The sequence below is a fragment of the Saccostrea cucullata genome, unplaced genomic scaffold, assembly GCF_032062105.1.
Source record: "Saccostrea cucullata isolate Sc308-1 unplaced genomic scaffold, CSIRO_AGI_Scuc_v1 ctg1982, whole genome shotgun sequence".
Taxonomy (NCBI): domain Eukaryota; kingdom Metazoa; phylum Mollusca; class Bivalvia; order Ostreida; family Ostreidae; genus Saccostrea; species Saccostrea cuccullata.
In genome coordinates, this window is record NW_026937295.1 from 55,291 (window position 1) to 79,481 (window position 24,191).

General features: G+C 33.3%; 2 protein-coding genes across 3 annotated transcripts; both read right to left on the reverse strand.

The window, feature by feature from the left end:
• Window positions 1–436: 436 nt before the first annotated feature.
• On the reverse strand, window positions 437–10,546 carry LOC134247768 (bridge-like lipid transfer protein family member 1). Its single transcript, XM_062730153.1, has 12 exons — window positions 9,974–10,546; window positions 8,084–8,227; window positions 7,630–7,786; window positions 6,585–6,648; window positions 6,040–6,230; window positions 5,657–5,736; window positions 2,445–2,586; window positions 2,136–2,292; window positions 1,759–1,929; window positions 1,392–1,509; window positions 581–736; window positions 437–468 (listed from the first exon to the last, which is right to left on the reverse strand). The coding sequence occupies exons 1-12, from the start codon at window positions 10,209–10,211 to the stop codon at window positions 437–439; spliced, it is 1,650 nt and encodes a 549-aa protein (XP_062586137.1). The 5' UTR covers window positions 10,212–10,546.
• Window positions 10,547–12,373: 1,827 nt separating this feature from the next.
• Window positions 12,374–23,474, reverse strand: LOC134247767 (uncharacterized). 2 transcript variants are annotated; one of them, XM_062730151.1, is made up of 4 exons: window positions 23,354–23,474; window positions 14,173–14,814; window positions 12,979–13,041; window positions 12,374–12,636 (listed from the first exon to the last, which is right to left on the reverse strand). In XM_062730151.1, exons 1-4 carry the CDS (start codon window positions 23,402–23,404, stop codon window positions 12,541–12,543), a joined length of 852 nt encoding a protein of 283 aa, XP_062586135.1. In that variant the 5' UTR covers window positions 23,405–23,474; the 3' UTR covers window positions 12,374–12,540. The 2 variants fall into 2 exon arrangements, with proteins under 2 accessions (XP_062586135.1, XP_062586136.1); XM_062730152.1 differs by lacking the exon at window positions 23,354–23,474 and adding an exon at window positions 22,375–22,459.
• Between the last annotated feature and the right edge of the window lie 717 nt (window positions 23,475–24,191).

Below are 24,191 nucleotides of genomic sequence, written 5' to 3' on the forward strand. Positions count from 1 at the left end.
GTAACTAATGTTACCACGCACGGTGTGTGCATTAAATGCATTATCATGCATATTAAAACACATTTTGAAGATTTTAAAAAATCAAAAAAATTTTTAAAAAGAATTTCACAAGATCGTTTGTATTTGAAATCATTTTCATGGCACAATTGAAGCAATTTATTTTCACAATATTTTTGCTTTCATGTTTGTAAGAAACATCTCAATCTTTTGAATCAATATTTTATATTAATCTTGCTGAAATAAAACAAATGTCGTTTACATAAAGATTAAAGATATAGACAAGGGAGGTAACTTTTAACTAAGAAACCATACAAGAACCACACTTTCAACATAAACTTACAACCGTGAAGATTAATCCAACATGTACGTGTATAATTGGTTCAAAACTCAAGGAAAAAAAAGGTAATCACTAAATGTAGTATCAGAGACATGATTATTATATCAGGTCACCGCAGAATGCTATGTGAGCTACAATCACAAAACACAATTGTTAGCATGTACACTGATAAAAATATTTGCTATCAATATTATTCTGTTTATCCGTTTTCACAGATCTTTTATGTTGATACCAGTGACTGACCATTTTCTGGTTGATGAGATGAGGTGTCGATCCAGTTGTATTCGTTGGTCAGTAAAATCAGCTCAAACTCCTTGATCTGTAGGTTAATGGTCCAGGTGTAGGGTACGAAGTGATAAATGTCAGGGACCGTCTTCACCGACCAATCATTGATCAGGTCTGTACAGGTGGAAACAAAATTCAAAATGTAAGAAAAATACTTACAATCTAATCCCCCAAAATTAATCAGTTTATTTAATACAGCTGCACATGAATTGCTTTTTTTCCCCTCTTATTTAAAATGGTAATATGTAACTTTTTTTGTTGTTTCTATATACTGGCAAACATGTACAGGTACTGTATATGCAGTCAGACACTATTACCTGAAACTAAATGGGACTGAGCAAAAACTATGAGATATCAAAGCATTTGAGATACTGAGCTTGATATATACAAAAATACAGAAAAGGTGGTTAAGACACTCAATTCACTTGGACATATTTGGTACTGTATACGATAAGGAAATCTTTGCCCTCGTTTTATCTTCATCTCTTTCGTCCCACCCTCATTTGGGCAAATTTAAAATGGGGTAAATTCAAAGAATACAGTATAATTTCTTTAACAAAACTATGACTGGGTGAAATTAAAACGGGGCAAAATGGTTTGCCAGTGTGAAAGGGCGAAAATAACCATGTATACATTATTCAATACATGTATAACAAAGTTCAAGATACCAAATTTCAACTGTATATCATACATGATGATTTATATGTTAAGCTGAATAAAATTTTATATTATATATTAACATTCCTATTAAAATGTAATCTATACACACCTGTGAAGAAATGTTTGTGTTCAAATATCAGACAGACAGTAGTTTTACAGGCTATGAAATCACAGGTCCAGTCCTGGTGACCATTCCATGTTATTGGGTAAAAGGCTTTTACTGTGAACTAAGAAAAACACAGAAAAACAATAATTTTTTCCTCATATTTCAGAGAAAAAAAAACCAAATTCTAATTTATATGTTTTCTAGCATTATAATAAAAATAACTACAATTAATTGACTACATCCTCATCATAAAATCATGTTTGTTGAAAGAAATGTTAATGATTATAAACATATTAGACGTAATTTCTGTTCTTTCAAAGCTAAAAAAAAATCTGTGGCTTGAGTCAATTAAAATGCTGTAAACATGTACCTCAAATGTCTCACACTCCACCAGTGACCTGTATTGTAGACTGGTAGTGGCGTCCACAAGGAGAAGCTGACCATGAACTGTGGTGGTGTAACCCTCGGGACTGGTGACCCAGGGAACTGTGACCTCTATGTATGACCCCTGACCTGTGCCCATGTGAATTGCCTGGGTCTCCTGGTTAACACACCAATCAACAGTTTTTTTTTTTTTTACATGTAGTATTGATGGTAAACATTGAACAAAATTCAATACTATTATAATAAATATTATTATTTTTCAATTTTAAAAAAATCAAGGAATCTGTCCATTTCCCTTAATTGCAAAGAATTCTTTGTTAAAAAATTTAAATAATGGCTGTGGTTCATAAATTTTAAACTCACAGAGTCTTTAGTGAACAGAATGTCTACGGTGGAGGTCTGCATTAGGTTAATCATGAACTCAAACTTCTTATAATTCCTGTATTCCCCTGGTTTGGCCTCTTCTGTTGGCACCATATCCTGATAGTCAGCAGGATAGAAAAACTTCCACAGCAACTCCCTGTCACAAAACAAGGCAAAACATTAAGCATTCGTCCCACGACTGTTTTTATTTTCATGTAAATTCTACTTTGTCAAAATTCATATATAATGACAAACAAAATTGCTTTCAAAATGAAGTTTCCTATGTGGAACCTATTAGAATTTGTATACCTTTGTTTATCTACCCACGGCCCATAGTTTATGTCTGTATTTTTTCCACACTTGACATCCATCCCCAGACAAGGATAGGTCCTCCGTACAACTGTCTCTCCATCCGCTAGCTCTACACTCTCTGGCTCATAAGGGACAATTCCTGTAACCCCCAAAAAAATCATGCATTTGAAAACAAGAGGCCCAAGGGCCTTGAATCGCTCTTCTCATAAATTGTACAATCTATCACTTCTCTTAGAAGCCTCCAACTCTATTAGAATCATAAGACCCAAAATGCATCAACTTACAAAGTTTGATAATATTTAGCCAGTTAAGACTGAAGATATTATAATATAATTATAAAATACCATAAGTAGGTCACAGTGATCTACCTTTTGATTGAAATTTTCCGAGGACTCAAGATACATTAATTGACAAAGACTGATGATTCTAATTAAATAAGTACCTGAGATATTCAAAAGTAGGTCACCATGACCTACTTTTTGGTCAACATTCTCTGAAAACCCAAGATGCATCATCTGACAAAGTTTGACGATTCTAAGACAATTAGTACCAGAGATAATTAAATATAGCCATCAAATGTCAAAAGTAGTTCACGTTGACCTACTTTTTGGTCGACGTTATTCAAAAACCCATAATGCCTAAATTGACAAAATTTGATGATTCTAAGCCAATGAGTACCTGAGATATTCAAAATTAGGTCACCGTGACCTACTTCTTGTACATTCAATGAAACCCTAAGATGCCTCAACTGACAAAGTTTGATAATTCCGGGCCAATAAGTACCAGATGTAATTAAATATAGCCATAAAATGTCAAAAGTAGGTCACAGTGACCTACTTTTTGGTCTACGTTCTCCGGAAACCCAAGGTGCCTAAACTGACAAAGTTTGATGATTCTAAGCTTATACGTACCTGAGATATTCAAAAGTAGGTCACTGTGACCTATTTTTTAAATGATTTTCGCAGTTGACATTCTCCGTAAAACCCAAGATCCCTCAATTGACAAAGTTTGATGATTCTTAGCCAATAAGTGCCTGAGATACTCAAATATAGCCATAAAATGTCAAAAGTAGGTCACTGTGACCTACTTTTTGGTCGATGTTCTCCGAAAACCCAAGATGCATCAACTGACAAAGTTTGATGATTTTAGGTCAATAAGTACCAGAGATACTTAATTATAGTCACAAAATGTCAAAAGTAGGTCACCATGACCTACTTTTTGGTCATCACTCTCCGAAAACCCAAAATGCATGGACTCACAAAGTTTAATGATTCTCAGCCAATAAATACCTACGATACTTAAATAAAGCCATAAAATGTCGAAAGTAGGTCATCGTGACCTACATTTTGGTCGACATTTTTCAAAGACCCAAGATGCATCTACTGACCAAGTTTGATGATAGTAGGTCTGAAGGTAATAAAAATATGCGTTTTAAACAATTTGAAAACAAATGTCGGCAAAATTCAAAAAGTAGGTCACAGTGACTTACTTTTTCATAAATATGTTTGAAGGTCCCAAGATGCATCAAAGTACAAGATTTGATGATTCTAAACCTCCCAGTGTCTGAAATAATGGGATTTAATGATTTTAAAAGGATAAGTCATAAAGTTCAAAAAGTAGGTCACGGTGACCTACTTTTTGGTCGATGTTCTCCGAAAACCCAAGATGCATCAACTGACAAAGTTTGATGATTTTAGGTCTATAAGTACCAGAGATACTTAATTATAGTCATAAAATGTCAAAAGTAGGTCACCATGACCTACTTTTTAGTCGTCACTCTCCGAAAACCCAAGATGCATCAACTGACAAAGTTTGATGATTCTAAGCCAATAAGTACTGGAGATACTTAAATAAAGCCATAAAATGTCAAAAGTAGGTCACCGTGATCTACTTTTAGGTCGTCACTCTCCGAAAACCAAATATGCATGGACTCACAAAGTTTGATGATTCTCAGCCAATAAATACCTACGATACTTAAATATAGCCATAAAATGTTGAAAATAGGTCATCGTGACCTACATTTTGGTCGACATTTATCAAAGACCCAAGATGCATCTACTGACCAAGTTTGATGATAGTAGGTCTGAAGGTAATGAAAATATGCGTTTTAAACAATTTGAAAACAAATGTCGGCAAAATTCAAAAAGTAGGTCACAGTGACCTACTTTTTCATAAATATGTTTGAAGGTCAATTAGTTTACTAGTTTTAAAACAGTCTTTTTCTTTGCAAGATGCATCAAAGTACAAGATTTGATGATTCTAAACCTCCCAGTGTCTGAAATAATGGGATTTAATGTTTTTAAAAGGATAAGTCATAAAGTTCAAAAAGTAGGTCATGGTGACCTACTTTTAAGTTGACATTGTTCGAGGACCCAAGATGCATCAACTGACAAAGTTTGATGATCATAGGCCTTAAATTGTCCAAAATATGCCTTCAAATCAATTTGAAAACAAATCCCCGCAAAATTTAAAAAGTAGGTCACCGTGACCTACTTTTGAGTTAACATGATGTGAAGTCGAAAGATGCATCAACTTACAAGAATTGATGATCCTAGTCCTGATAGTAAGCAAAATATACACGTTTTTATTAATTGTAAATTTAGGTCAACTTTGAAGTGACCTTGAGACCACACCCTTTGCCCCAGGGTAATTCCCCGTGCAAATTTTAATCTTCGACATATCCTGATCCTTGTATGTAAGTTTGGTGAAAATCTGCCTTGTGGTTATGGAGAAGAAGATTTTTTAGCAACCAGTACATTTGGTTTTGTTTTCCTGATATCTCCCCTTGTTTAAGGGTCCCAACCCTTATTTTAGTATAAATGGTAGCCCTTGGGCCAAGGATACCCTGTGACAAATTTGGTACTGATTGGCCAAGGGGTTCTCTGAGTTATGGCCCATATTCTAAAAAGTTTACGCACACCGCACACCACACAAATGGCCATAGCATTAGCTCTTTGAGCCTTAGGCTCAGAAGAGCTAAAAATGTGATTTCTCTAAAAAAAGGAAAAGACATGGAAAAAGTTTACAATATTCATACATTAATATCATCCTTTTACCTCTCAAACTCAACTGATTGGCTTAGTAAACATCAAAATTCAAAGTGTAATATTAACATATTTCTTATGACCAGTATGCATAGCAGCAAAGCTATTGTTAACTGTTGATGTAGAAAATTCATGACAACATGTAGATAATTTTTAACGAAATACCTGGTTCATCCATATAAAAATGTACATCTATCTTTCTAGTCTGTAGAACAATAAATCCTTCTCCCATGTACCGAGGTGCTCTACAATTAATTAGAAGGAATTAAAAGAAAGCTAACAAGAAAGAAACTGCAGAATCTCTTCCAACATACATGTATCTATGTATTTGCATCTTCATTGATACTGTAAATTTATAAGCATCATTGAACCTCAAATGCATTGCCATGAGTTGTAAGTACATGTATCCTTCTTTATGGGATTTTTAAAAAAAAAAATCAATATATTAATTTTTAAAATTTTTAAATACAGAGCATGCATAATATGATTTATGTATCCTTGGAATTTCAAAAGATCAAAAGAAAGTTCAAACTTAATAGAAGACTTACTCATCAAGTGGTCCTGTGTATTTGTTACTTTGTACAAACATCAGTTTAAAATTGTCTGCTTTACCGATGGCATCATGCATGAACTGGTCAAACGGTGTAGAGGCTGGCTTTGTCGTGTAGGTGAAATGTCCGTCCTCAAAACTGAAGATCAGGGAGTGGGGGACTAGGTGATTTCCAAATATTATTCTTCCCTGGAAAGTACAAAATGTTTTAAAAATCATTTTTATCTGACTGCAAAATTTTCATTAGCTTTTTAATGCATCTTTGCCATAAACTTTATTCATAGTATCTGCATCATTAAAAATACTGACATCAATTTTGAAAGAGAAATTATAGTACTTTCAGATATAATGTGTAAACAGTTTCAATGTTTTCATGCGGTGATGTCATATTGTAACCAAAATTCATAATATTGGCACAACTGGCACTTCGGATGTGAGGATTTTTTCCAAGATATTCAATATCTTCAACAAAAATTAGTTTTGAAATTCCAAAACAAAGGGTTTTGCACAAGTGTAAGACTTGTTTAATATGTGCAGACTTACCGAGGACATTTCTACTTTGATAACTGGAATGAGGTCTCTCCAGTTTACATTTGATAACCCTGAGCTGCTGGAATTAAATTACAAATATCATCAACATATATTACACGTATCTAAAATTTAATTTATGCCCTATTCTTTTCTTGAAAAAAATCTTAAATTATCAATATTTACATTTCCAATGTCTTTGTCTGAGATAAAATTACAAATACCGGTAGTCAATGTACTTTATTTCCACATCAATGCACTGGTTCATCGATAGGCGCGGTTAAAAAAAATTACGTGCAGGGCAAGACAGACAAGAAGCTTGTAGCACGTGGATTGGTGGAATCAATAGCATGTAAATATAAGGAATAACTGTCAGATTTTTCAATTTCATGACGATGATCAATGGATTGGTTTGCGTGATAATTTTATGCATAAACGCCTTCGGCAAGCTAATCGATTAATCACATCATGAAATTGAAAAATAAGACAGTTATTCCTTAACTGAATATCTGAGTACTGCATGTATTTTTCTGGCTAATTTTTGAAATTATATAAAAAAGAATATATAACCTAGCTTTGGGGTATGCCCAATAAATAGACAAGGTACATTATTGCAATGAAAAGGTTACTGAATACAGTAAAACTTAGATATAAAGAACTCAGTTAAAAGGAAATCTTGATTATTTATAAGGATTTTTATGAATCCTATGGGTAACATTTAACTATGTTCCATAAAAATAGAAATATGAAGGTTCACTGCTTTAAGAAAGTTTTGACTTCCTTTTGCATATGATAACTGAATTTTACTGTTACAGTATTATATACAAACACAAAATTAATGAAATCATCTATTTTTTCTGTATTAATTGGCAAATATAGTCTCATATTAAATTCTGTATTGGTAAATATAAAATCGTTTTTTAATCATTGTTAAGGGTACTTCTGAACAGCTGTATGTACAATGCACATTAACAGGAACAATAATGTATTTTCAATAAACTGGGAAAAATCAATAGTGTTGGTTTTATCTATAGGTGTAAGGAAATATAAAATCATTCACTTGTTTTTGGCAGGAGTAACTTCCTCCACTAGATCACTTAAATCGGCAGTCCCACCAAATAATTTATCAAGTCTGTCGTATGTGCCTGTTTTATTGTAGACATGAACTTGAAAGCCATCCAAAAACATTTGAACCCTTGTTTCCATATGTGATAAATCTGGAAAAAAGAAAGCTAAACCTTTAAGTACATGTACCGGTAGTATATAATTAAGTAAATATAATTATATAATAGCAATTTCCCATATACAGTAGATAATATTATATAACACTATAGTAACCTGTTAAAATTACTTATATATGAAAATTTTGTAAAATTAAAACAGGAAAAGTTTAACAAAAAATGCATAGTTTACATTTACTGTAAATGTAAAAGCTATGAACAGATGAAGACTTTCTAACACGTTAGTTGCTTTGGGTATTTTCTGAACATACGTGCACTTGTAAATTAATGTACCTTCATTAAGATCTTTTGGAATATACTTCTGCCACCATTTAAAAATAATCCATCCATATTGTATCCGTACTGAGAAATCCTCCGTTATGTAATGAAAATCTCGCAGCATAATTTTCCCAGACAACACAGAGAAGGAAAATGACCCTAAAAAGTTTCATAAAGGAATGGATAGAAGTTTGATTACTTTTATGATTATATATAATTGCTCAAGGCATACATCTGATAGCATTGTTTTCTACTTAACAACAAATATATGTTTAAATACAGATTGTGTTATCATCACATGTGAGCATAGATATTTCTTCTATTCATTCTCAATGTTTTTGTACTATAATAATAATATATAATGGATAAAAGCTTGAATGTTTCTTAATTTCAAAAATGAATTTTTAAGAAAATCTATATCAATCAAAAAGTCAAGACATCATTCTTTCAACTGTCAATTACAATTAAATGTCCTTAGCTAGTTTCAAAATAGGTCTAGAGAACTTTTCTTTAAGTTAGGCCATAATAAATAAATTGCTAGATTCTCATCCGAATTTTTTTAAACATCGAGGCGGGCGGGCAGCTTTTATTTTCTATCTTTTATTTTTTCAATTTTGTAGATTTTTATTGACCTGGTCAATCGGTGTAATTTTATCTACAATACCCGAATAAAAGTCATAGTAAAGGTTCAATTATCTCTTACTTCACATCATCACCAATCTTTTTCAACCAATGACCCTTGTTTAAAAAATATACGCATATATTACACCAATTACCATCTTTTCAGCTGTCAAAATCATGTCGACTTTCACGGGATTTAAAACGAAAGTAGAATGGTAGATGAATACCTACTTGTGTGCCAAGTTATATTAAACGAAGAAAAACAGAAATAAAAAAAATGAGGCGGGGCTATAAAATCGGGCGGGCGGGGATGAGAATCTAGGAATATTTTTATTATGGCCTTATCAAAAGCCAACTTTAAATAAATGTTATCTTACAACTTTACTAGTAGTTTATTTTTTAAAAACTTGGAATTTCACTTATCATCATTTTCTTTATGTAGATTATTTGTATTGGACAGGTATTTGTCAACCCGAATTATTTTTGAAAATATAATTTATTGTGCAGTTAGTCTAATTTAGCATTTATCCCCAATTACCGTAAAGCATACTGGGCTCACAGCGGAATGATATTCATGTTCTGATATTTGTTTAACAATTTAAATTTGAACATAAAATAATTTTATACACTTGTGTACAGTCTATATTGAAACTCACTGGTCCAAAACTGTAGGCCAGTGAATTTTGATGTCGGGTCAGTGAAAATCAAAATTCAAGAAGTCCGATGGGCTTGTTGATTATAAAAATCATACACAGTCAATATATATCTTAACTGACTTACCTGCATAAATTTCATTGATATATAATGTAAAAAGAACAAGCACGTGTTGTTGAATCGTATTATTGTAACCCTATTATAACATGGATATATTACGTAACAACCGGAACTAGCTAGTAACTATTGACTAGTACGTAAAATGTGCAAATTTCCAACAAACAACTTACCGAAACACAACAAAAGACGAAAAATGGCGGCATTCAAATGTTGAAGTGCATAAACATGAATAAATTTACAGTTATGAAAATGTATTTATTTTATTTTTTAATTAAGGGGCCAGTAAAAATTTTGGTGGGCCAGTAAATTTTGAAAGTTCACTGGTCCGACTGGCCAGTTAGTTTGAAAAGTTTTCGTGAAGACTGCTTTTATTTAAAAAAAAAAAAAGCATTCTTACACCAGGTAGACTGAATGTGGACTTTATCTATAAGTAATATGGGTACAAGTCAAAATGGCACCTGGTGAAAACGGCACTTATGAAATATGCAAATAATTGCATTTAATACATACCAAACTTAATATGCCCATATTTCACAAACTTGTTGATGATCACAGTAATAATTAACCCAAACACTCGTGAATTGTAGAGGGTGATGTAAACAACCCAGGCCTGGGCAAGAAATATGGACAAGAAAAACACATAAATGGATGAAGATGGAAGATTGTCCTGAATGTCTCGGATGAAGGAATCATGGTCATTTGTTTTGTTGACAAGCGTTTCCTGCAAATTCAGTTGGTCCGCCTCCATGTTGTTTTTTGTTTAACCTTCTATTCCAATGGACAGCATACTTTTAATGATTTTGCTTTTGATTTCTGCATAGATTGTGCTTAATGTGGTAATATTCGCGCGCAGTAGTCCACATCATACTGTTCCAACGCAGTTTGTTTTATCTCGACTTCTCACGCGAAACAGACGGCCGGGTAGTCCATATTTAGTGGTGAAATGGATTGCAGAGATTCCTTGCTGTGCATGTCCTATTAAATATTTGCATTTCTAATGATTTTTAAATCTTTTATCTTCGTTTTTCATTAGTTTGAGCCATCGCAAGACATCAGGAAGGTTGACACTTTTTTCGTTCATCGATCCTTCCTTTCAAAACCGGAAGCATAACCGATGAAAATCTCTTTGATACAAAACCGCACGGGAAAGATCAAATTGTTCCGAGATAGTATCTCAGCTAGAATCAGTCGCGGCGTGATTTACATTCTTATTGAAAAAAAAACTTTTTGAGAAATAAATATAGCTTTGTATGTCCTTATACTCATAAATCGACGTTCCAATAATAAACATGATTAACAAATGTAGTTAAACATGTTATTTAAAAGTCGTCTTAAAAGTTTTATATTTGCAACAATTTTGATTCTCGAACAGCATGAACAGTGACCCAGAATTTATTTGGAGCGTCTTAGGTTCAAGTCAGAGAAAACAAAAGTCTTAGCAGCTATATATTAAAAGAAAATTAATTTTTTCTATATAGTATATTTTTGTCATCAATATAACATCACGTGTAACTGTTGTTTTCTTATTTTCTCTAAATCATGAATTTTCAGTTTGAGATTAGAAAAAAGATTGGATTTTTACAGGATGCAAACACAGGCGCTTGGAAGTATTGATCGACACCCCTTTCCATTTTCCTCCTTCTTAATCTGGAATCGAGGAACCTTTTTCCTATATTGTATTCTAATATGCACTATACGAGAATACTCGTATACATATGTAACCCCCTTGTCTCTACATTATAATCTGTTAACTAGTATCCTTTTCACTGATACATTAAAAAGCTTTTATGATGTACATGTATCAGTAGAACACGATATCAGGATATTATTGAAAAAAAAGCTTATACTATGTGTGTAGACAAATAGGTTAAATTATTGATAACATATAGTGCACATTAGAATTATGTACAAAATAGGAAAAAGGTGAGTCGACCCCGGATTTAAAAAGAAAAAAAGGAGGGAGCTCCATACCCAAGTGCCTCTAAATACAAACCGAAATATGCTTGAAAAGCTGACAAGCGAATTGAAGATACTACCAAAACAAGAGGCCCAGGTTCTTCATCGCTCACCTGAGCAACTGGCTAGATAAACCAAAAATCAGTTCAGTATTTTGAACAAAAGTTAGGAAGTTAAAAGTGGTGCATAGAGTTTCGCATATGAAGTCAATTGTGTAACATAAACTCAAAAACAGGTGATGTTGGTATATTAGCATTTCTTTGGGGGAAAAATATCGATCACATTGGCGTCGGAAGCAAATTGAAAGGGGGGGGCTAAACCAACAAAAAGAGGTATACCCCATATATAAAGTATATAGTCTTTGAGAGTTATCTCTCATAGAGGGTTAACGTTAATGTATGAACGTGAAGATGTGCCTTTGTTTTGATAGATTGATTATATATTGTTTAACGTCTCACTCGAGAATTTTTCACTCATATTGTTTTGGACAGGATGTAAAGAATTTTCTTTATCTACCCATTGATCAAAAAAGCGTATTGCCAAGGGGAATTAAGTTTTCATTTGTGAGGTTTCTTATGAGAAAAAAAACAAAAGACAGATAATGTAAAATTATAGTTTATTAAAAATAATGTCAAATTTACAAGTAATTAAAGCATGCAGGACCAAATCTTAATGGCCACGTAGATTCACAGCAAAAATAAAATATAAAAGATACATTTGGTGCCGCCAAAAAAATTAAGATAAAATCAAGAAATGATAATTATGAAGACAAACATGATGTTTTATATGATAGCACATAGTGCTTACTATAGCTGTCTACCAAAATGTTTCATCGTGAACATATAATTTAGGTGTCAGGTCATTTCTCTCTAAAAAATTTTCTCTCCCAGGTTATTTCTCTCTCCTACCATTTCACGGTAGGTCATTTCTCTCTCCTTCCTGGGTGTCTATAATTTACCCAGAAAAATTTGCCAAACAAATAATAAATAAAAAGTAATGTGTGTGCATGTTCAAAAGTCCTGAAAGACACACGATGGGTGGCATGGATTGTCACAGTGTGGCTCAGAGAGTTTATATAGCACCGCAACACATAATAACTGTCCCATTAATGAAATTGTTCCTCAGAGGAAATCCCACTCGCTGTACTTTGGCTCATGGTATGTTAGCCTTTTCCACTTGCGCTGGTGACTGAATTTTACACGCTCAGACCATTCCAGCTGAAAAGAAAAAAACATTTTATAGTGTATTAACCATCGTTAAACTGGATATATACCATAATGTTTGAAAAGGAGGGAGGGTTACAAGAGGGCAGTTGTACCTTTCGTCCCCTTTAATTGTGAATTCACAATTTTAAATCACACCCCTGATTTTCAAAAAAACAAAAAATAAATAAATGAAAAATAAATAAAAATAAATGCGCCATTTTTAGAACAATTTATATTAGAACCATTCTGGATGTAATAATGCTACAGTTGTACATTTAAAATTAATAATGATATTCTTTTCATAATTCATTTGTAAAAAATGAAAATTTAAAGTGACGTAAATGAGACCCTCACCAGATGAGAGGGGTATCTCAGGAGATCCGCCTCTCTCCGATCAACATCCATTGTCGCATCATTCTGAAAAAGGGATCAAAATAGATTAGATTTCAATTATACGTAGGTGATTCTAAGAAGAAAAAAAGATTTTCAAGTAATTTTCAAAAAATGTTTTCAGTTTTGAAAGAGCAATTCAAGTGGGATCACCCTACAGTTTGGACTCCCCCCCCCCCCACTCCACACACACACACATTTTAAAATGTCTAACCCTAAAAACCATAACCCTGGAATTCGAATCGCCCATGCAAAAGGCAAAGGTTTGGACAGAATGTCAAGTAAATTATATCAAACCATTCTCTAAATGCAAGATTCTTACCCAGTTATCAAGTCTTTCCTTGATTTTCTCAGAAAAAGACTTGGAAATGAACTGTTGCTAGGAAAGAAAAGAAGACAGAATAGAAAATAGATAAAAGAAGGATATGGAAATAACGAACAGTATTCAATCTCAACGTCCATTAAACAATATACAAAATAAGAGCAGAGCAAACACGGACCTCCGAAACATCAGAGGTGGGATCAGGTGCCATGGAGGAGTGAGTATCCCCTGCCGACCGGTCACACCCGCCGTGTGCTCGTTGTCATAATCAGGAAATCACCGGAAAAAATCCGTCGTCAGTTCAGTGTATAAATAATGGACTAACAATTGGTATGAAAAACGTCAGTCAGCATTTCATTTAATGATAAATTGTATTTGCTGACAAGGTCATTGTATCGACCATAGAATTTACGAAATGATGACTTTAAACGAGACTGTTGATATTCTTGTTTCATCAACTTGCTTGTCAATAATTTACCTCGTTTAAGAAATTGTTCATACGTAGAGCATGCTCTTGCGTATCGAATCAACTGAGATATATATACTCCGTATGCAGGTGATGAAGGTATATTGCTGCATAAGTAAGGGAAGTTGACGATAGAAAAGTTAAAGTCATCACGTTTATCATATAGCTTGGTTGTTAGATTACCATTAGTGTCTTTTTCAAGTAAAATATCCAAGTATGAAGCAGAAGTGTCGGACTCTGTGGTATCTTTTATCTCAAGCTCACCAGGATATATCGTGTCGACGTAGGAATGGAAATTATCATTATTAATTGATAAAAGAAAGGAAAGAGAGAGAGAGCAAGACTACGAAATAGAGAAAGACTAACTTACCGATTTGTTGATGTTGTCTGTGTGTTGGTTATACTGGTTTGGTTTGTCGTGAGCGGTGCACACCATTTGAGGGTCTCCTGTGGTAGCATTACTAATTCCCGTCGGTGGTACCCGTGACATGTAGACCTGATTTTGAGGGCCCACCAGGTACATAGAGTTACCGTCTGACACAACATGAAAAGGTTGCTCATGTGGAGACATCTCTGCTAGACTGTACGTGCTGCTCAGTCCTTGTAACAATCCAAGAATGTCTGCTTGTGAAAGAACGCACGCAGCGTTGTTGCTTTTGTTGGTTGCACCATCAACTGACTGAAAGTCTTGTTGCAGCTCAGCTGCAACATTTGTACCGCCCGCAACCTCAAGAGTGTTTGTAGCACAGTCTGTCTGCGAAACTTCACAAGCAGTTTCTACGTCATGTATCTCCTTAGAAATTAATGCACAAGCAGCTTCGAAGTCACGAATCTCCTTAGAAATTAATGCGTATTCCTCAGCAGCTGATAGTTTGCCTGCAGTCTCACTGTTGTGACTAGAGGTGTCTGATGCACACGACTCTGTCCTGGGAATTTTGGAGGAATCAGAGGACAAATGAGGGCTTTGTTTCCTCCTGTCCTTCTTTCCTCGTCTGATTTTTCGTTTCTTTGCCTATAAGAAATATATATATTCTTTAATTTCTGAATTATTAACTAAAAATTCAGTAAATGTAAAGCTTCTTTAACAGTACTTCGTTATTTTTTTTTCCATAAAATTATGCAAACGTGTATTTGCACAATTTACCAGAAGTTTATTAATGACTTCTCTCTCTCTTTTTTTAAATTAATTAATTTATTTATTATATTTATTACATTTTGATTATTTATTGTCTATGTATTTAAAAAAACCCGGAACTTTTCATCTTTAATTCTTCATTTATGGTATAATTTTGATCGTTGGGATTTATTTCTGGCGAACATTTTTCAATTTTAAACCCGGAAGTAAAGACCCCCCGACCAGCAATACTTTTTGGCTCAACTCCAATATAAGGATAAAGTAGTTCTTTGACTAAAACAATATAAAAATATTCATACATCAAATGGAGTATACGGAATAAATAGTTCCGGCTGTAAATCCCTTGTAGAAAATCAATGCGCATTATAAATAGCCACACATAAAAACAGAAGTCAAATGAATGCATGGACACGTCGACATTGACAAATTTTGTAGTTGAAGATAACTAAAGAACTGACATTGCATTGACACGTCGACATTGACAAATTAAAAAAAAATTCAGTGCATTGACACGTTGACATTGACCAATTGAAAAAAGTGTCAATGCATCGACACGTCGACATTGACAAATTTAATAAATGTTAATGCATCGACACGTCGACATTGACAAATTTTGTAGTTGAAGATAACTAAAGAACTGACATTGCATTGACACATCGACATTGACAAATTAAAAAAAAATTCAGTTCATTGACACGTCGACATTGACAAATTTAATAATTGTCAAAGCATCGACACGTTGACATTGATATATTAAAAAACTGTCAATGCATCGACACGTTGACATTGACAAATTTAATAATTGTCAATGCATCGACACGGTGACATTGACAAATTTAATAATTGTCAATGCATCGACACGTTGACATTGACATATTAAAAAACTGTCAATGCATTGACACGTTGACATTGACAGTTTTAAAAAAAATCTCAATGCATCGACATGTTGACATTGACATATTAATAAACTGTCAATGCATCGACACGTTGACATTGACAGATTTAAAAAATTGTCAATGCATCGACAAGTTGACATTGACAAATTTGAAAGTTGTCGTTAAAGGTACCCGATCAACGTAATTTTAAGAATGAAAGGTTTGATTTATCTTGAATTCATATTTTACAGTTTTATACAGTTGAAAATTTGGAAACGTCTCCTATCAACTGAAAGAACACATCTCCATTAGAATGGCCAAATCTATAGCGATACATGAATTCATCAAGATAGATGGGTAATCTACATGGTAGAACTCCTTTCATTTTTTCTCATCCAGGTGGGGCATTAATTTCATGCATTGGTATACTTGCAAATCGATGCCAAAAGCATAATAGAATTTGCATCAGATCGATTAGGGGAAGCCTACTTTTCTGAAATTAAAGGAAAAAAGAAGAGAATGTGTATTGCTTGAAAGGCCATTAGAAAAGGATTATAACTGATTATAAAATTTGTTTCAATCGTATCTGAATTTTAAATACATGTATTGAACACTGTGTTTGTGTTTTTATGGGAGGGGGGGGGGTCAAATTGTGTTGCTTAATATAACAATCAAAACTATGCTACAATATTTTTTGTATACCTATAATATTATAATCAAAACATTTCTTAATTTCGAAGCATTAATCTTAAACAGATATAATCGATTTCTACGGTTAAAAGTTTAGTTTAAAACTTCGTTTTTAGACCTAAATTGATAAATATTGTGTCATTTCTTTCGAACTTAGCCATTCTTCCATGTAAACAAACGAAATGTCTTTAAAGTTGAATTATATGATGTCGGAAAAATTACAGAAACAACTGATTTTCTTAATTTATGTAAAACAACGAGTTACTAACCCTAATTCATCGATGGTATGCAAGGACTAAGACGTTCAGATAAAATCTCACGGGCAGATGCTAAACTAACCCTAATCGAATAATGTGCGAGGACTAACCCTTATCTCTCGGATGGATGCGAGACTAACCCTAATCAGTCGAACACTAGTGCAAGGACTAACCCTTATCTCTCAGGTGGGTGCAAGACTAACCCTAATCAGTCGAATTGCATTTTGTCAATGTCAACGTGTCAATGCATTGACAATTTCATTTTGTCAATGTCAACGTGTCAATGCATTGACAATTGTATTTTGTCGATGTGAACGTGTCAATGCATTGACAATTCCATTTTGTCAATGTCAACGTGTCAATGCATTGACAATTCCATTTTGTCAATGTCAACGTTTCAATGCATTGACAATTCCATTTTGTCAATGTCAACGTGTAAATGCATTGACAATTTTATTCTGTCAATGTCATGGCGTCAATGCATTGACAATTTCATTAATGTCAGAGAATTTATAATTATCATTGATAACCTAATCACTCATTTCAAATGTCAACTGTTCCCGGTTGACAGTAGAACCGAATCACTACTTTTATATAAATACAAGCTTCCGCATAGGGACTACATACCCTTATATTGGAGTTGACCCCTCAACTCCAATATAAGGATAAAGTAGTTCTTTGACTAAAACAATATAAAAATATTCATACATCAAATGGAGTATACGGAATAAATAGTTCCGGCTGTAAATCCCTTGTAGAAAATCAATGCGCATTATAAATAGCCACACATAAAAACAGAAGTCAAATGAATGCATGGACACGTCGACATTGACAAATTTTGTAGTTGAAGATAACTAAAGAACTGACATTGCATTGACACGTCGACATTGACAAATTAAAAAAAAATTCAGTGCATTGACACGTTGACATTGATCAATTGAAAAAAGTGTCAATGCATCGACACGTCGACATTGACAAATTTAATAAATGTTAATGCATCGACACGTCGACATTGACAAATTTTGTAGTTGAAGATAACTAAAGAACTGACATTGCATTGACACATCGACATTGACAAATTAAAAAAAAATTCAGTTCATTGACACGTCGACATTGACAAATTTAATAATTGTCAAAGCATCGACACGTTGACATTGATATATTAAAAAACTGTCAATGCATCGACACGTTGACATTGACAAATTTAATAATTGTCAATGCATCGACAGGTTGACATTGACATATTGAAATGCTGTCAATGCATCGACACGTTGACATTGACAAATTTAATAATTGTCAATGCATCGACACGTTGACATTGACATATTAAAAAACTGTCAATGCATTGACACGTTGACATTGACAGTTTTAAAAAAAATCTCAATGCATCGACATGTTGACATTGACATATTAATAAACTGTCAATGCATCGACACGTTGACATTGACAGATTTAAAAAATTGTCAATGCATCGACAAGTTGACATTGACAAATTTGAAAGTTGTCGTTAAAGGTACCCGATCAACGTAATTTTAAGAATGAAAGGTTTGATTTATCTTGAATTCATATTTTACAGTTTTATACAGTTGAAAATTTGGAAACGTCTCCTATCAACTGAAAGAACACATCTCCATTAGAATGGCCAAATCTATAGCGATACATGAATTCATCAAGATAGATGGGTAATCTACATGGTAGAACTCCTTTCATTTTTTCTCATCCAGGTGGGGCATTAATTTCATGCATTGGTATACTTGCAAATCGATGCCAAAAGCATAATAGAATTTGCATCAGATCGATTAGGGGAAGCCTACTTTTCTGAAATTAAAGGAAAAAAGAAGAGAATGTGTATTGCTTGAAGGGCCATTAGAAAAGGATTATAACTGATTATAAAATTTGTTTCAATCGTATCTGAATTTTAAATACATGTATTGAACACTGTGGTTGTGTTGTGCGGGGAGGGGGGGGGGGGGGTCAAATTGGGTTGCTTAATATAACAATCAAAACTATGCTACAATATTTTTTGTATACCTATAATATTATAATCAAAACATTTCTTAATTTCGAAGCATTAATCTTAAACAGATATAATCGATTTCTACGGTTAAAAGTTTAGTTTAAAACTTCGTTTTTAGACCTAAATTGATAAATATTGTGTCATTTCTTTCGAACTTAGCCATTCTTCCATGTAAACAAACGAAATGTCTTTAAAGTTGAATTATATGATGTCGGAAAAATTACAGAAACAACTGATTTTCTTAATTTATGTAAAACAACGAGTTACTAACCCTAATTCATCGATGGTATGCAAGGACTAAGACGTTCAGATAAAATCTCACGGGCAGATGCTAAACTAACCCTAATCGAATAATGTGCGAGGACTAACCCTAATCTCTCGGATGGATGCGAGACTAACCCTAATCAGTCGAATACTAGTGCAAGTACTAACCCTAACCTCTCAGGAGGGTGCAAGACTAACCCTAATCAGTCGAATTGCATTTTGTCAATGTCAACGTGTCAATGCATTGACAATTTCATTTTGTCAATGTCAACGTGTCAATGCATTGACAATTGTATTTTGTCGATGTGAACGTGTCAATGCATTGACAATTCCATTTTGTCAATGTCAACGTGTCAATGCATTGACAATTCCATTTTGTCAATGTCAACGTTTCAATGCATTGACAATTCCATTTTGTCAATGTCAACGTGTAAATGCATTGACAATTTTATTCTGTCAATGTCATGGCGTCAATGCATTGACAATTTCATTAATGTCAGAGAATTTATAATTATCATTGATAACCTAATCACTCATTTCAAATGTCAACTGTTCCCGGTTGACAGTAGAACCGAATCACTACTTTTATATAAATACAAGCTTCCGCATAGGGACTACATACCCTTATATTGGAGTTGACCCCTCAACTCCAATATAAGGATAAAGTAGTTCTTTGACTAAAACAATATAAAAATATTCATACATCAAATGGAGTATACGGAATAAATAGTTCCGGCTGTAAATCCCTTGTAGAAAATCAATGCGCATTATAAATAGCCACACATAAAAACAGAAGTCAAATGAATGCATGGACACGTCGACATTGACAAATTTTGTAGTTGAAGATAACTAAAGAACTGACATTGCATTGACACGTCGACATTGACAAATTAAAAAAAAATTCAGTGCATTGACACGTTGACATTGATCAATTGAAAAAAAGTGTCAATGCATCGACACGTCGACATTGACAAATTTAATAAATGTTAATGCATCGACACGTCGACATTGACAAATTTTGTAGTTGAAGATAACTAAAGAACTGACATTGCATTGACACATCGACATTGACAAATTAAAAAAAAATTCAGTTCATTGACACGTCGACATTGACAAATTTAATAATTGTCAAAGCATCGACACGTTGACATTGATATATTAAAAAACTGTCAATGCATCGACACGTTGACATTGACAAATTTAATAATTGTCAATGCATCGACAGGTTGACATTGACATATTGAAATGCTGTCAATGCATCGACACGTTGACATTGACAAATTTAATAATTGTCAATGCATCGACACGTTGACATTGACATATTAAAAAACTGTCAATGCATTGACACGTTGACATTGACAGTTTTAAAAAAAATCTCAATGCATCGACATGTTGACATTGACATATTAATAAACTGTCAATGCATCGACACGTTGACATTGACAGATTTAAAAAATTGTCAATGCATCGACAAGTTGACATTGACAAATTTGAAAGTTGTCGTTAAAGGTACCCGATCAACGTAATTTTAAGAATGAAAGGTTTGATTTATCTTGAATTCATATTTTACAGTTTTATACAGTTGAAAATTTGGAAACGTCTCCTATCAACTGAAAGAACACATCTCCATTAGAATGGCCAAATCTATAGCGATACATGAATTCATCAAGATAGATGGGTAATCTACATGGTAGAACTCCTTTCATTTTTTCTCATCCAGGTGGGGCATTAATTTCATGCATTGGTATACTTGCAAATCGATGCCAAAAGCATAATAGAATTTGCATCAGATCGATTAGGGGAAGCCTACTTTTCTGAAATTAAAGGAAAAAAGAAGAGAATGTGTATTGCTTGAAAGGCCATTAGAAAAGGATTATAACTGATTATAAAATTTGTTTCAATCGTATCTGAATTTTAAATACATGTATTGAACACTGTGTTTGTGTTTTTATGGGAGGGGGGGGGGGGTCAAATTGTGTTGCTTAATATAACAATCAAAACTATGCTACAATATTTTTTGTATACCTATAATATTATAATCAAAACATTTCTTAATTTCGAAGCATTAATCTTAAACAGATATAATCGATTTCTACGGTTAAAAGTTTAGTTTAAAACTTCGTTTTTAGACCTAAATTGATAAATATTGTGTCATTTCTTTCGAACTTAGCCATTCTTCCATGTAAACAAACGAAATGTCTTTAAAGTTGAATTATATGATGTCGGAAAAATTACAGAAACAACTGATTTTCTTAATTTATGTAAAACAACGAGTTACTAACCCTAATTCATCGATGGTATGCAAGGACTAAGACGTTCAGATAAAATCTCACGGGCAGATGCTAAACTAACCCTAATCGAATAATGTGCGAGGACTAACCCTAATCTCTCGGATGGATGCGAGACTAACCCTAATCAGTCGAATACTAGTGCAAGTACTAACCCTAACCTCTCAGGAGGGTGCAAGACTAACCCTAATCAGTCGAATTGCATTTTGTCAATGTCAACGTGTCAATGCATTGACAATTTCATTTTGTCAATGTCAACGTGTCAATGCATTGACAATTGTATTTTGTCGATGTGAACGTGTCAATGCATTGACAATTCCATTTTGTCAATGTCAACGTGTCAATGCATTGACAATTCCATTTTGTCAATGTCAACGTTTCAATGCATTGACAATTCCATTTTGTCAATGTCAACGTGTAAATGCATTGACAATTTTATTCTGTCAATGTCATGGCGTCAATGCATTGACAATTTCATTAATGTCAGAGAATTTATAATTATCATTGATAACCTAATCACTCATTTCAAATGTCAACTGTTCCCGGTTGACAGTAGAACCGAATCACTACTTTTATATAAATACAAGCTTCCGCATAGGGACTACATACCCTTATATTGGAGTTGACCCTACTTTTTTTATTTGAGTAAACTGTCTTAACCTAAAAATCCTATTTCATCCTATTTCGGGGGGGGGTGTCTCTAACTTTTGGAACATTTCTTCAGATACCAGTTGCCATTGCTAATTAATTAATTATTCATATTAATTATTATACCATTGAATTGTGACACCATATAAATTTACAGGGACCGGTATACTAGAAGTGTTCCTTATCTTCAAAATGTCAATTAACAGAGCGAGACTACAAAATGTACAGCTGCCCCCTTTCAAAAACGATGCAACGTCTCTGATTTTGCAACCGTTGGTGTCGTGTTTTTTTTTCGGGCGAATTTGATCCCTGGACATATTTCGAGTTTGAATTGCCTTTAAATCTTCATTTTCAGAATCAACTTTAGATAAAAGAATATTCATAAAGGTAATTTATACCATTATGTTTCCTTCGGTACAGATATCCTCAGATGAAAGTCGTCGTTTCATTGTTAATTTTCAGTTTTTTCGCTCTGAAGTTTTTGCACGTCCGTTCGCTACGACTGATGCCGTTACTATGAGCTGTTGTCACAACACAACGACTCACCCTGCATCATCACCCTTAGCAACGTCATTGCCAATAATTATTTTCGTAAAATAAATCTTTTGAAAAAATTTTTTTAAATACCCTTATTAGGACATAATATTGCAACATTGTCCTTCTAAAAATACGAGAAGCCAAAAAAAAAAAAAAATAAATAAAAATAAATAAAAAAAAAAATAAATAAATAAAAATAAAAATAAATAAATGAAATTAAAAAAGGAAAAGGTCCAAACTCGAAAACCCTTGGGGGAAGGGGGTGGGTGAGGGACGGGGGCTCCAACTCTTTCTTTTCGGTAAATTAATTTTAAATGATGAAATTTACCGAGTTCGATCGTATGGGAAAAAAGTGGGTGGGGAATGAGATGGGAAGGTCTAGCAGCTTTAAAATGTAAAATTTAAAATTAATACTACATCATAAAGACACAGAAAAAAGTAACCGCCGCTTTCGCTGTTTCTGTCTTTAAGACAAAAATAGAACTCAAAAATTGATTTAATATAATCTTAGAAAACATTTTTTTTTTCCACAGGACTTTAGCTTCGTAGGTAACTAAATAATGCACACATGCATTTGTATCTTTTACAGAAAATATATGATCGATCTTTGATCGCTCGTAAAAAAATTAAATAAAAAGTGGAAAATTTTTGACTTTTATTCATTATTTATTGGTGTCATTTTGGAACCCTTGCCTTTTAATTCTGACGAAATTGAACCCTATATATTTCTATCCAATTTGATCTAGAGTAAGAAGTATCCATCAATTTATACTTCATTAAATATTTCCATATTTGGGAAATAATGTAACTAAAAAGAATATTCATAAAGGTAATCTATACCATTATGTTCCCTTCGGTACAGAAATCCTCAGATGAAAGTCGTCGTTTCATTGTCAATTTTCAGTTTTTTTCGCTCTTTAATTTTTTGCACGTCCGTTCGCTACGACTGATGCCGTTACTATGAGCTCGTTGTCACAACACAACGACCCACCCTGCATCATCACCCTTAGCAACGTCATTGAAAGTTTTTAGAAAAAAAGAAATTTTACATTTTTTCCAAAGTAAGACGGAACACAAAAAATAATTCTAATAAAATCTAAGGAAAACAACAAAAATGAAATACTTCACTCAGTGTTTTTCTTTACAATGAATTAGCTTCGTAGTTTTACTAGGCTAGTTCACTTCTTGCAGACGTACCACTGCAGTCCTTTTTACAAAGATTTATTAAAAATAATTAATATTTCACTTACCTGATCAGATTTATTAAAATTCCTTATGAATCATATATTCCAAATGTACATGTAACGAATAAATAGGGGCCTAACGTAAATTACTTATTACGAATAGATTCACATTTACGTCACAATGCTATTTTTTTAAAGCGCGCCAAAATCTGTATGACCTTTAGCGGATTTTTAAAATAAACGTCGATCTGTTTTATAAACGTCAACATGAGAATATATTGATAATGAAATGGCCTGCAATGTCAAGTGTCGAAAACAATGGGCCTATATAATGAAGGATCTTTTAAATACCAATCATGTTTTATATTTCGAATTTTACGAAAGTTTTAAAATGAAAAAAAGAAAACATGACAACTTCATCAAGTTCATATGATTTTCCTCGTAGAATTCAAAACAAGAACAGTGTTCAAAGGCTGTCGACAAGGATTAAAGAA